This window comes from Aptenodytes forsteri, unplaced genomic scaffold (genome assembly GCF_000699145.1).
Source record: "Aptenodytes forsteri isolate BGI_AS27 unplaced genomic scaffold, ASM69914v1 Scaffold30, whole genome shotgun sequence".
NCBI classification, from domain to species: domain Eukaryota; kingdom Metazoa; phylum Chordata; class Aves; order Sphenisciformes; family Spheniscidae; genus Aptenodytes; species Aptenodytes forsteri.
Window position 1 is genome coordinate 45,212 of NW_008794578.1, and position 15,101 is coordinate 60,312.

Genomic DNA, 15,101 nt, shown 5'->3' on the forward strand with positions numbered 1-15,101 from the left:
GTTATTATTATCATATTATTATTATTATCATTTTATTTCAATTATTAAACTGTTTTTATCTCAACCCATGAGTTTTTCTCACTTGTGCTCTTCCAATTCTCTCCCCCATCCCACCGGGTCGGGGGGAGTGAGCGAGCGGCTGCGTGGTGCTCAGTTGCCGACTGAGATTAAACCATGACAAGCTACTATATAGGTAGACAGTAAATTATACGTGTACTATAAACTCTATGTAAATGGTAAAAATACTTGTATGACTATGGGTTTCTAGTCTAATTTTTTTTTGTCTTTTCCTACATGTTTGAAGCTTGTCTTTGCTTTTGTTAAAATTGTTTAGATGAAAGGTCAAACAGCAGAAAAAGTCAGAGCTATGTTTCTCCAGATGTTCCTCATTATGTAAAACAGTCATATATACTCAGTGTAAATTATCCATTATCCAACACAGGCATGGTGATGGTGCATAGCTAACAAAATACAGAAATGAAGTATTAAAAATTTAAAATGTTGGAAAGCTTAAAGTGATAAAAAGTTGCTTTTAAGCCTTGGAATATAATGAATAATAGCAGCAACATGATACTAAGAAGTGTGATTGTATTAAGTGAATTTTGAAATTAATATTAATTAATAAAAGTCCTGAGCATATTTGTATTGTCAATTCACAAAGACTCTAGCAATATATTTCAATGTAGGTAAAGGCTGAAATCTTTGCTGGAGCAAGATCCTCCACACTAACAAGATGTTATGTGCAAAAAGAGTGAAAACAGAAAATAAAGAACAAATTTATCTCACCAGCTACTCCACTTCCTTTTGCACAATGCATTATGTTTTTTTGGTAATTTTTAACTTTTCAGAGTATTTTGTACTGCTGTCAGTATGATTATTACTTATTTTAAAATATTTTAAAGAAGGGAAAGATCTTTGCAGACATATCATACCATAGTTAACCATTTTTAATATAAGCAAATAGACTTCTTTATTTTCTAGAATAAACCTAGATTGCCTACATAATCTGCAAATAAATCTTCCATTGTTTTCTTTATCTCTTTTCCATTTTTTTCTTTTCTGAAATGAAAATTTCAAAAGGGCTACTTTTTATTTCACTTCTAGTTTTCGGTTACTTGAGAACTCTTAGATTTTTGTATTGACCGTGTTAAACCTACAATCTCAAATTAATTATTGGCAAGCTACCAAGCCGTCATTCTCCCCTGCTGCTTGACATGTAAGAGGAAACATAACTTACTGTACGGAAGGCCTCATTGATCTGTGTAACACTTACCTGTATTATACTCTCTAAATCCCATAACACCTAAGGGAAGGATCAGTCCAAACACATAAAATGACAAATATAGGACAATAAATTATTCAATTTTTTTTTTTAAATAAAATGTTTTACTGCCTCATATCACTCACAAACAAACAGGAAAATGCATATTATAACACCACATTTTAAAACTCTTCAATTCCCAGCAAAATTCGGTGGAGAAAGTCCACTATTCTAACAGTATTAAATGCTTTTCATAAATCTTTTTCAGGACAATTCTCTATTCCTGTTTTTCTGTCTTTTTAAACCATACAAACATTTTGTTGCACTTTTGCATCTGTTTTATTATTACACAAAATAAAATATTAAACAGGCTTAAACTATAAGAAACCTCATAAACTCAGCATCCATTTACCTTAAAGGCTATTAGACTTCTTAGTACATGGGTAAATTAATGAGATAGACATGTTTGTTAGAAAAAACCTTATGAATCAGTTTAAGAAGGTATCACATTAATTATATCACAAGAAAATGAATGCATTAGAGGTGAAGAAAATATGCAATGATCACTACAAAGGAAAATCAAAATGAAGAAGAGATGAAAATTAGTAAGTATGTCCAAAAAGAGCACAGTATTACTTAAAATGTGTTAACCTACATTATGTAAAATATAGATTTCCTTAAAGTTGGGCATGTACATTTATATGTTCTGCTGATAAATCTCACATGCTTTCAGAACAGGACCTTGAAAACCAAGCCTGTATAATTTTGAACGTTCATCTCCCACTCCACACACACAATCTATCAGAAGGTGATGGTATAAGTGCTGCATTTATAATGCAGTTGTCTAACACCCATAATAGATGCATTGCAATGCACGACTAGAAATTATGAAATTCAAGTTTTACCTGATAATATGAAAGTTTTAGGGATTTATATGAGGAAATAAAACAGATCATCTAACTTATTTTTTGGAGTAATTGTATGAATTCAAGAAGCAGCGTAAAAGCAAAGGTGTTATTCTATGTAGTAAGCAAATAACATTGTAAGTCTGAGCTAAGTATGTAAGTAATAAGTTCTACTTGCCTAAACAAAAACTGCATGGAGACCAAGAGGGTTCTAGGCTCCCTTCTTCCACTACATTTGCTTACAGTAGTATCAACTGGGAGTTAGCCATAAAAGTAGTTCTATAGATTAATAGGAGGGAAACAGACTTTTTCCCCTTCTAAATTCTTCACCAAGCAGATCTCCGCTGATTGGCTATAGATGTATTTAGATTACTTAATATATTGATTTCTGCAAATCTGTTAAGAAAAGCACCCTATGACTAAGGAAGTCAACATGCAACGTAACTAGAAGCAATTATAGCTCTTTTACTAAAGTGAATTTTAAACTGGAAGCATTATGTATGACCGATGCAGGCATATTTTCTAGGTTAGTAACTATGGAATACAGGGTAAGTTGTTTCAAATCCATACAATAATTATGGGGCACAAGATTTTCAACACCCTAACTTACTGGAATGGAGTGTGTAGGGAACCGTTAAAGAGTTAGATTTTACCAACAGATACACAGATCACTACTGATGTCAAAATGGGCAGTAGTTTTGCTGTATGAGAGCTTAATTCAACTCAGCACTGAAACGTCATCATTGACCTCAAAGGCAGCTGTGGTAACTGTTGGTAAACAGGCTTTTTTTTATTTTTTAATTACTTCAGCTCTAGGTTTGTAATATCATTTTGGTATCCTTATCTAAAGAAGATGCAGTTGCTAAACAAAATTAGAAAATATGTTTTAGATGAAAAACTGCTAGATAATTTTCACATCCAATTAAAAAGTACTTATGGCCAATTTCATTTAGCAATTATGAATCTGGAAACTAGAGAATAGAGCATTGTACTTGGCCAAAGATAGTAAGCACTGAATGTACGCACATTAAAGTCGCCCTAGTAATTAATTAATTTGATAAACGCCTAAAGCTGGGATTAGACCTCAGTCTATTTATAAAGAAATTCTGAAGCATATTCTTAACATCTTCTTCGAAAAAGCAATATGTCAAGTAAGCTGTCCAGTGTCTTGTATGTGTAAGACTGCCTTTAGTAATAAAGAAATTCATGTTTACAATAAACGATTCAGTATCCACATTCACAGTGCATGTTTTTGTATGATTTACCTAATTCTCAGCTACTTTATTTATGGACTTTAACTGGTGGAAAAAAAATAAATGATTCAAAAAAAGTATCAGCTTAGAAAACTGACAAATATGCAGCAAAAGATTATGGAAACATGCAGTGGTTTTGCTAAAATTAACAACAGTAAATAGAAAAATGTAACTGATGTATTACCAGTTTGTGCCATAAATTTAGCAGCATCAGCTTGTTCCTGAGGGACCCTTTTCTCATGAACAGATCGAGGTCGCTGACTTTTAATTGTATGATCTCCCATCATTCCAAATTCTAAAGACAGAATAAAGGTTTATGAAAGCTTGTGTGTAGACATTTCTCAAAAGTCACATACTGTCTCATGCAATATGTTCCTAAACATACCTGGAAGTTGCTGGTAAAAGTCAGGCAAGTGATTATGGCAGTTAACATCAACTTAACTTTGCTACACTCAGCTTTTAATAAATACTTAAATTTGCGTCTGCAGATTTTCAAACATGATTTTGTTGTATGAACCAACATTCAATGTAGTGACACATACTATAAATCAGCTGTATGACATGGGACAAAAACAATTATTCAAATGCAGACATTTTATTCCTATATTTTGAATCAGTGCAAACCACACCAGAAAATGATTGTGACAGTGTTAGACATTGCTGTTCTATGGCAGAGCCTGCTGCTCCTCCAGAGGACTTCTATTTCTGCACTCATCTTTCAGGCTGACAAAGCCTTCAACAGAAATAACGAGTCATCTTTGGAAATGGTGGTGATGCGAAATAATAGTAATTTAGCCAATGAACTGGTTAATTTTTAGGCTGAATCCAGCAGAACAAGTGCTTGTGAAATGTTTCCTTTCTGAAAACTCTCAGTTATAAAGAGGTTATAACTATATATATATATAGGTTATATCTTGCCCTCAGTATTTAAAAAGAAGTCCCCGTTGATTTTAATGGGGGAAGCTATGTAAAAATCAATGACAAAAAGGCCCACAGCGTGGGAGACAAAAGCGCTTCATTTTTTATCCTCTCACTGCTGTCATTTTCCCTCTCTGGTCCTGCGCAAACCTCCTAGCCTTCTACCTCAGAGTCCATTTTTCCTTTCTGTGATTAAATGTGGAGGGTCCTTTGCACTTAGAGGGGGACTGCTGCGTCTTCAGCAGTTCCCTCTGGTCCTCCCAGGCACACGCAGCTGCCCGCAGCTTGGTGCTAAATATTCAGCTTCTCTGGGGACTCTAATTTAGGAAGCGTGTGCTGGGAACCGTGGGTTAACATTGAAACTGCTTCAGCTACAACCACATGAAGTTTCTGATGAGGCAGAAGGTGTCTGAAGCACTAGGAATGTAAACATTAAAAAATACCTTTCTGCTGGAAGGTTACCTTGCAAATGCAAAATTCAAAATTCTCCCCAATTTGTAAAGTTATGAAGATAATAAAACTTACCTTCCTGCCTCAAAAGATGCAAAACATTATATAAGATGCAAATGCTACTAATATTATTTACAAACACATTGTTTTGATAAATCATTAAAGTAAATGTATTTAAATTTCTATTTAAAGAAATAATAAAAGGCAAATATATTTTTAAGGGGTGAATCAGCAGAAAGAGGTTTTTTCCCTTTCTAGTAAAATAATGTATTTCTCCAAATTAGTGTTTCTTTTTCTAAATATTAATTAATGGCACCACTTAAAATACAAATTTAATTATTCATTTGAGAACAGCAATGCAGTTTGCATTCTAAAGAGAATATTTGAAAATCTAATTAATAAAATATATTTTGAGAATTAAAAACACAACATTTTTAATACATCCCAGAAATACATATAAAAGATAATTAAATTATATATACACATATATATAATATATATACATATATGTATGTGTATACATACATATGTGTGTTATAAAATTTTATGAATATAATTTTACAAAATACACCTCTTCTACAGCTCCTCTGATTTAAGACAGGTTTTTATTCTGTGGGAAATCTCTTACTATAAATAAAGTTTTACAATCAATATTCTAATGCAAATTAAGATTAGAATGATACTTTCACAATTTTACAAGGTGTAACACAGATGACCATTTAAACTGTAATTAAAAACATGGTGCAGGACAAGAGAATTTACATAGGTTTTCCCTTGAAGAGGCTGTGAAAGCAAGGCCTGTTTGCTCTGAGTTTGCTGCCTGTGCGCTGCCTGCTTGTCAGGCAATTTAGAGGATATGGCACCATTCTTGCAGGAGATTTAATTCTATTTTTTAAGTTACAAACAGAGTGCAATAATGGGAGACCTTTGCTAGAGGAAGACTTTCCAGAGGCATACAGGGAGGTGGTGAATGCTCCGGTCCCAGTCCCGCAGCATCCCATGCTGGGCGCAGGCACGTGCAGCGTCCCGCAGGACAGACACCTCTGGTGAAGAGGCAAAGGAAAGTCTGGGAGATCAGTTTTCAGGGTTGTGGTTTATACCCAGTGTAGCTCCATTCACAACAATGGGGTTACTCACGAATATCACCAAGCAAAATAAAACACAAGTTGTTGATGCAGGATCTAATCATGCCTCAACTTCTTTGTTTTTCCACGTAGCAACAACGTATTTTTAATTTACATGTTCAGTTCACTTCAACTATTGCTGATGGTCTTTGAGGTGCACTTTTCAATTAATCTCCCTTTGATGTATTAAGCATTTATATAGTAAATATATAAATATATATTAAAGATAAATGTTTCATAACAAAGTTAAAAATATTTCTTTATAAGTTTTGTCAAAAAATGGAACCAGACTTATGCAGTGCTCTCATTTTCATATTCAGCTGAAGTGTTTAACCAAATGCCGCATGAGAACAAAAGCGGTAACAGGAAATGCAGTGTACTGGCATGAGTGAGGACTTTAAGGCCTTATTAAAATTCATGCCTCATAAGAAAAGAAAAATAAAGGTCAAGTACATTTTCGTAATGGGATCAGAAGTGTCCAGTTTCTGCATATAAGTACAAACAGTGCTCTCAAAATTGTTTAATCTAAGATCAACAGTAATGTATTTTTTATGAAGCATTTTATAATAAAATATCTTACTTAACTGACTGCCGTAGTTTACAATAAATACTAAATAGAATAAAACTTTCCTTAATTTTCAGATCCTAGATAAATAACAAATGTAGAAGATGAACCGGTTACGCATTTGTTTTCCCTCAGTACTTCACGGAGGAGAAGTATTTAAATGCTTTCTGGGCTGGGAAAGCATTCTAACCCAAGTCAGCCTAAAGTATGTCTAAATGGCACAGTAATTTCAAGGACCTGTTTGTGTGGGAAAGGTGATAGGGACCGTCTTACTCTAGACAGTATCTGGCATGGAGGTGTCCTGCAAGTTCAGGCCAGCGCGATTCAAGACCTGATGTCTGGGATATGATATTGGATGTTTGAATTGAGATTCTGAGTAAAGGAATTTTTTCTCATTCTCACTCTTCTTACCTAGTTCTTGCTGCTGAAAACAAGTTTTCTAACCCAGAAGAAGGTATTTTTGCAGACATCAGCTTCTGAACGGAATTTTTTGTTGATGCCTGTCCTAATTTTCCCTTGGGTGAAACTGAACAGTCCTTCTCTGCTTTTACCTCAAACATTGATATTGATCAGATTATTTCATTAAATAAAGAGGGACAATGAATCTTTTCAGCAGCAGACAGGTACATGGCCTGATCCAGAAACCGCCAATGTGACTCTAAGCTAGGCCTGAAGACATGAAAAGGTTTTAAGACTTTTGACTACATAGTTAATATTATAATCTACCTGCATGAGAATAAAACTCATAAAGAAATACCTCAAAATGTAAATAACAATACATTATGGGTAACCTTGAATGGATCATCTTAACCAGACCATGACTTACAACAAATGACAACATATTCCAAGCATTTGTGGTAGAAAATCTGAGGTTTAGTTATCTGATAAAAGAATTTATCCTGCTGTCAGAGTTCCTTTGGTGGCTATGGAAGTACAATAGTTTCCTGCAATAGGATGCGTATTCTTTCTCTCCTCAGCTGTACACAATGGATCAATTCTTGAAAGTATTTTAGCAATGCATATGTCTTAATATGGATGTGGTTTATCATTTCATTTTACATATAACTCTGAAGCATGTAATATAGTTCCATGCCTTCTAGGAGTGAAAAAAAAAATAACAATGATTTCTGAAATTCCAAAGTTTACAGTTGAGTATTATTTACAACAACTCTTATCTGTAGTCCCATTGGCTTTACCTTTATTTTTATGTTATGTTATGGGAATTTTTATTCCTATTGAGTAACCTTTTTAGTTTTTAAAGGAGAAGCTAAAATCTTGCGGCCAATGTAGGTGTACGTTTTTAGGAGAGAAGAGAGGTGCCATGAGCTCTCTGTAGGAACAAAGAAGAAAAAACATCTGTTAACAGTATAAAAACGCAAAGTAGGAAGATTGAGCAGTACAAAAGAAAAACACCGGCTTTGCAAGGTTCTACTCACCAATGGCTAGTCTTTGCTCTTTGACAAGTGGATAATCATTAAAATTAAGGTACATGTCAAACAGATTTTATGCCTAGGCTGTTTAATAATATTTGTAAGCCTGTTACATATATATCCTAGTCATGAGATGACATTATAAACCCTGTTGGTTTGGCTCTTATGGTTATTTTTACGTCACATTTCATGGGAACTTCACAGTGTAAACGTATGGATCTGGTTATAGGTGTAACATCTAGTATGAACTGTGCTATTAATGGCATGGAACACACTGGCATTAATAAAAAAAGACTTTTTCAGCATTGTAGTTGGTGACGACAGCATGAATGAACTGTTGAACTAAAAAAAAGTGATTCTGAGACCTTTAGGGTTACCCCTTCAGGGCATGTAAAATGTAAAGCAACGTCTGAGAGTTGCTGAGCATCCTCAGCTTGTACTGAACCGCTTGGAAGGTGAGATGGTGAGCAGCTCCCTGCAGGCTGATCAGAACCTTAAAAGGAAGAAGAGGCAATCGATTCCCCAAAGTGACTGTCATTTTCTTCTCTTACCCATAGCACTCCAGCAGTGTACTTCATACTATCCTACCCACTCCTGAACTGTAAATAGTCAAATGAGTGTTTTCAATTACTCTTGACTACAGAATGAATATTAAAGGCCTTGCAGCCAGAATGTGCATTAATGCGAACTGTCTCACGTGCAGTAGCATGGCATCCTTTCTGCGCCAACACACAAACGTTTTCCCCAGAAATTATGCAAAAAGCTGATGTAAGTCCCAGGTGAAGGGGAAGGAGGGGGTGCAGAGGGGGAAAGGAAGAAAGAAGAGGGTTATAGAAATATATAAAGAACCAGTTTGTTTCAATTAATTTTTGGACAGAACTATTAACTGATTTCAATAGATCTGATTAATTGCAGACTTCCAGGAGCTTGAAAAAGTTTCCTGCACATTTAATGTCTTCGTAGCCCATTCTACAGTTTCTCCCACAAACATACTACTGCAATATGCAGTAGTAGCAGTACTTGGGGTTTCTCATCACACTTGCAGCTGGTCAGTACAATTTCTTCTGGTCACTAGATGGCAGAATGTGTGTTGACTTAGAACAACTTTGCATTGAATTGAGAAGCCGGGACTTTCTGTTTCTTTTTCATTATAAAATTACCTCCCCTATAAAAAAAAATACTTTTCATTACATTCAAAGGACTGAGGAAGTTTTGTTTGCTTTTTTTTGTAGTTCTTCTTTTGTAGGGCTGGAGTTAAAAAAAAAAAAAAAAACAAAACCAAAACCAACAAACCAAACAAAACATGAACTGCAGTTGTTTTTCCCTTACAGTAAACCCGTGACAAAAGAGAATAAAATCCCAGGAGCACCCCTCCCCCTGTCTCCAGCCCTGCTTCACTGTAGCAGGGCACCCAGGCCCCACAAGGAAGCACCTGTTCTCAAATGCTGCATTGACAGGACACAGAGCTTCAGGGCATCAGTGAATATCGTCACTCTGCAGTACAGATTTAAGCTATGGCTTTCTATGGGAACCCCTTAAAATGATACTTCCTCACCAGGCAGGCAAGTTGCCAAAATGGTAACATAGCTATTAGCTGAATTAGATTTCCATGGGAACCTCTTCTTAGCAAATGTGGAAAACGTTCTTAAAACAGTCTTTGCCTACTTCCTATGTAGATCATGGTCCCATAAAAAGTCCTCTTTTGGCTCTCCGAAACTGTATAGAAGAGCTTTGACCAGTTTCAAACTGAATGGAATAATTTCTTTCACTAGAGTGAAGTAAGATCTGAACTGAGCTGTATTCATGAACACAGTGAGAAAGATATCCTATTACTCATGTGAAAACACAGGATTTTAATAGTAGTGGAAATATGAAAGGCAATAGTATTTGTACTAACAAAGTCTTTTTTTATTATAATACACTCTTGCATTTTATCAAGTAAAAGAAAAAGGTTAACATTTGTAGGAAATTAGATACAAGATTTCCTTTCTCTCTTACACAGAGATATACTAATACATATACGTATGCAGTCTTTCCTCTTTCAAAAAATTAGGGAAAATAATTACTTATTCTAAACAGTCAACATATTGTACATAGGTAATTAGTTTGTGTTTGCCTCTAGGGAGACCCATATGCTCCTAGGAGATTTTTAATGACATAAGAAATGAAATATTACTGAATTAAAATATAAATTATAGCACAAATCCTGATGAGCTAGACTTTCTCATGGCAATGCAATCTGCCGTCTCTCTGTGCATCTCTGCAGTCACTCCCTTGGCCAGCCATTAGCTTCGGTGGGATCTGAACCTGTTTATTCCTGGCTATGGATTTGGTCAGTGAAGAATATCATAAAGATGTAATATTTATTCACTTTGCATGTGCACAGAATGTTGAAACTGTGCAAGCTCTATTACTTGCCTTCCTGGGCCCAACTGCTCATCATCTTACACCTGGACAGGAGAAACTGAGTGACTCATACCTGTTCAAAATGAATGTAAAATGTCACTACAGCAGGTAGTGTGTTTTCACATGTGCTTTACAGAATTATAACTAAGCAAAGAGGAAAAGGAGTGAATGAAAGCCTGAACTGCAGCTTTACTCATTTATATCTTTACTAAATCTGACATACTTTATAATTATCATGGCCAGTATGCAGAAGATGCTCTGTAGTTCACATTTTTCCTTTTCAAATATTTCCCTAACAATTCATCCCAAAATGTTTGTATTCAAATAAAAATAATAAAACTGATAAAGGAAATTTACATTATCAAGTTTAACGTTAGAATCCTCTAAATTCAGCAGTATATTATTCTCTCATATTCCCCATTGTTCTCTCAAGAAATTAATGGATGTAATAACACATTAAAGAATGAAAACACAAGGGATTACCTTTTTTTATTTTTGCTTTTTTAATGAAAGACCTTAAATGCATTCTTTTGTAATATTCTCATAATTTTAATATTTCTACTATAATAACTTATTCATTTAAATCATAGTATAATAATAATACTTTGGTATCTTCATTGCTTTTTTGCATTTCATACTATTTTACTTCTGCATTAAGTATTTTGTTTTTGTCATATATTTAATTAATTGAATTATTGATATGGTTAGTCATTGCAGTAGTTATTTCAGAATGGTAACATTTTTATATAAACAATCTATTTTTACTGAACACTGCAGCAAGCTACCTAGATATCACACACAGTCTAGTATGTGCCTCTTTATTGCTCTATACATTTACAACTCAAGAGAAGATGACTGCCGATAAACTAATTTTCTAAGCTATTCTTGAATTCAGTAACTTCATTCTCTGTCCTTTCTGTTCTAGAAACACTGAAAAGTAAGTAAAGCTAATTGTAGAAAGCAGGATTCACAAGAACATCTAGACTATTTCCTTGCCCTGAAACTATTTACTGCAGACATTCCTGCAGATGGTTGCCTAATCTTTTCTAAATGATAGCAGCCTTCATTAAAATTTGAGATGAATTGTCTATGAATTTATGACAGGGAAGTTTACAGCATGTGAAAGATTCTGAAGCTGTATGAAGAGAAGGAATAAGAATCAATGTTTTAAATAATAGTTACTGCAAACTCTACTCACTAAGCACAGTTAAACTGAATGTGAGGGGTTTTTTAGAATGGTAAAGCTTCTAGGTGAAGCTAAATGATATTGCATGGTTTTTTAAGAGCATTTTCTTGTCCTCGTTTAAGTAAGTCTCCTAAATTGTTTTTACAAAAGAATAATAAAAAATGGAGGAAGTGTCACTGGATGTGAATTTGGCACATTACTTTTTTATCATTTGTAGTACCACAAAGCTGGCTGTTCATGTACAGACATCATGGGTAGCTGCTAAATTTTATGTATATAAGAGAGAAGAGAAGAGAAGAGAAGAGAAGAGAAGAGAAGAGAAGAGAAGAGAAGAGAAGAGAAGAGAAGAGAAGAGAAGAGAAGAGAAGAGAAGAGAAGAGAAGAGAAGAGAAGAGAAGAGAAGAGAAGAGAAGGACGAGAGCCTTGGCCACTGTAAGCTGGCCTGGTTCCACCCAGCCAGGCCAAATTCTGTCATCTGAGGACGTGGTCTAGAAGGTCTTTTCCAAAACCATAGATCTACTCTGAGCTAAGAGGTTTATACAACCTGTTCACAAGGATACGTAGCCTTTGCTAACTGTCACTGGCAGGTTAACAATCACATGCATGCAATTTCAAACATATTATTCCACCCAGTTCAACCTGGGAGATGCGTGTATGGCACAGCCCCCTGACAGGTAGAGCATTGCAATGGTTTCCAGAATGGACCTGGAACCTCTTAAAAGGTCTGAACTCTTATGGTGACACCTGTGGCCTTAACAAATATGACCCATAAATAACTCTTCTCTAGTCAACAGAATTACCTTAATGGGAAAACATGACACAAATGAAAGGAAAATCGGTGATTCGAAATTTAAACTTCAGAACAGTTTTTCACAATAACAAAATCCTTCCTTTTGAAATACATGCATGGGATTTTAAGTAGGAAAGCACATAAGAGATTTACCTGAAAACTATCAATGAAAATCACTTGGACCTAGATCTTTCAGGACTTGAAAATCCATTAGATGTTTTCACTGTATTTAGTAAAAGCACACTTTCCTAGGTCTCTGAGATTCTCATTTCAGGGTCAGACTCAGCAATTCATTTAATGGTTTTAAGGACCCAGGTATCACACTGAGGCTAAAAAGCAGTGTTCTTCTTCACTCTTATTGCAAAATCCACACTTAGAAAAAATATTTGAGCTCATCTGCTAACACATCCTTCCTACCTCTATGGCCCATAGTGTCAGAGAGGACCACATGGTTGGCTTATTTGACAGGTGTTGCTCATGCAATGCCTCTATAAAAGCAAATGAACTGTTCAACTGCAGATCTGACCTAAGCAATGCACAGTCTATCAATCACCTTTTCGGGAAGTTCACCCTGAAGCCTGCATTAAAGAATAGCAGAGGCGCAAGATTTCTCTCCTCCTTAACACCAGATCGAATACCTAATGCCAACATATAAAAAATTATAGCATAAAAATTGACCTAAAAGCAGACATATTTGATGGACATAATCTATCTGATCATAATGTACTATACTTAACACAGGAACAACAGTACTTTACTGAATTGAGAAAATGAATCCATTAGAATTAGTGAGACTATGATAATGATGCTCTACAGGTCTACAAACTACACAGATTACTCCGAGAGCCATCAGTATACTTGTTTTCTTTGCAATGTACATATTTTTTTAAACTTTTAAAAATGCTGTTCTGTAGTTGTGACAGATTTCTACTCAATCATGGCAAAGTGCCTCCCAGTCCAGTTCTCTGATTAACTTAGAAAGCAATATAAAACACAATCTAGTCAACATGACATTGATACTCATATTAGGGAGAACGATGGGGATGACACTACTGAAGTGGTATCATCCTCAGAGGTGGAAGGGCATGCCTGTCTTTCATCAATAAGCATCAAAGTAACTGATTTTAGTATCCTCATTGTTTCTACATCCCTACATGATGTCAGACACTTGAATCATTTCTCTTAAAATTCTCATGCATCTCCCGCAAATATTACTGCAACTGTCTATACCTTTTGACCTGCAGAATGATTAATGGAAGTGTACCCTATGGAGAATAGTGGCTGTTTCCCCTACAGATGTCAATAATAAGGATCATTAAAAAACATCTATTCCCTGATGGCTGCGCAAGATACATCTCATGTAACTCTTTCAGCTTGTCAGCATAATATGCAATGTGGTTACCTAAAATCTGTCTTAGCTCATCATGGTCCATCATTTGAAGAAATGATGCCAATAGTCAACATATATGAATGTCTGGAGATTGCAAGCAGGGATTTTTTCAGTGAAGATGTTTAGCTCTGGACTTAGAACTACAGTTTGCGATACCCATTAAGCTGGGAACTCTGACTGTAACTTATGTAAATGCATTCTCAGAATGACCTATTGCTTATGGACATAGATAAACTAGTACCTCTTTCATGGAGAAGTCTGCAGTTAGCAGTGTTCTACTTAGTGCAAACAGACTTTCTCTTAACAGCTGGAGACCTACAACTGGGATGTGTATCATGTCTCTCTAAGAGAGGCTTAAGACTGGAATCTCATCATGCTGCTCCTAACTATGAACCTTTTTTGAATTCTCTCCAGAGCTACTTGCACATCTACCCACAGATATCCTATAAATCTCTCCCATTGCCTCTACTCTGCTGTCTAGAAAGGGCTGGGAAAGAATGGGCTCACTAGGAAGCTCAGTGAAATAGCTACAAAAATATCTTTTATGCAAAGATATTTTCAAACAAAAAATTGAATTTGCTTCAAATTATGTTTTTGCCTCTTGTGTGTTGGCTCTCTGAAAATATTCTAATGATTTAGTTACCTGAAAGAAGTGTTCTCAAATACAGCCTACTGTAAGCATGTATAATGGAATATTTATGGTAAGCAAATTCTGAATCAATAAATTAAATTATGCTCACTAGAGACTTAATAGTATATATTCTGAGTGTCCAATCAGGAATCAGAATCAGAACTATAAAAGCAGTATGTCTAGTCACTGTGAGCCAATATGCATTGTAAGCTGAAAATAAAGAACAGTGAGTACTAAGGAATTGAGGAAGTGTGTGTGGGTGGAAATAATGCATTTTTTTAGAACAGCTAAAGTATTGGGGCAAAATAGGCAGATTTTGGGCACACAAGCTTTCAGCTCTGAAGTAGAAGCATCAAACTTCAAAGCTCCTAGGAGTTTCATTACTGCCACTTACAAACCTTGCCTTGCTTATGTACTTAGACTACCATGGCCCCAACTCTACTATCACAATGAACAGATTAAACATATTTCACATTCAGTTAAGTGGTTAACAGTTAAATTAAAAAAAACTGAATAAGGCAGAAGAGATTATAAATTCAGAAAATTCAGAAAAAAAACACTGCTTATGTTGACCTATGTTGACCACAAAAATTATGCAGCGTGTATTATTTAGAATCATAGAATCATAGAATCATTGAGGTTGGAAAAGACCTCTAAGATCATCGAGTCCAACCGTTGACCCAACACCACCACCCACTAAACCATGTCCCTAAGTGCCTCATCTACTCGTCTTTTAAATACTTCCAGGGATGGGGACTCCACCACTTCCCTGGGCAGCCTGGTCCAATGTTT

General features: G+C 35.3%; 1 protein-coding gene across 1 annotated transcript in view; it reads right to left on the reverse strand.

Moving 5' to 3' along the window:
• Window positions 1-15,101, reverse strand: part of LOC103893361 (adhesion G protein-coupled receptor B3-like) — a 201,170-nt gene that overhangs the window by 10,633 nt on the left and 175,436 nt on the right. The window contains exon 3 of the mRNA XM_009272455.2: window positions 3,604-3,714. Coding sequence (XP_009270730.1) covers window positions 3,604-3,714 — 111 coding nt within the window. The remainder of the gene's footprint in view (window positions 1-3,603; window positions 3,715-15,101) is intronic.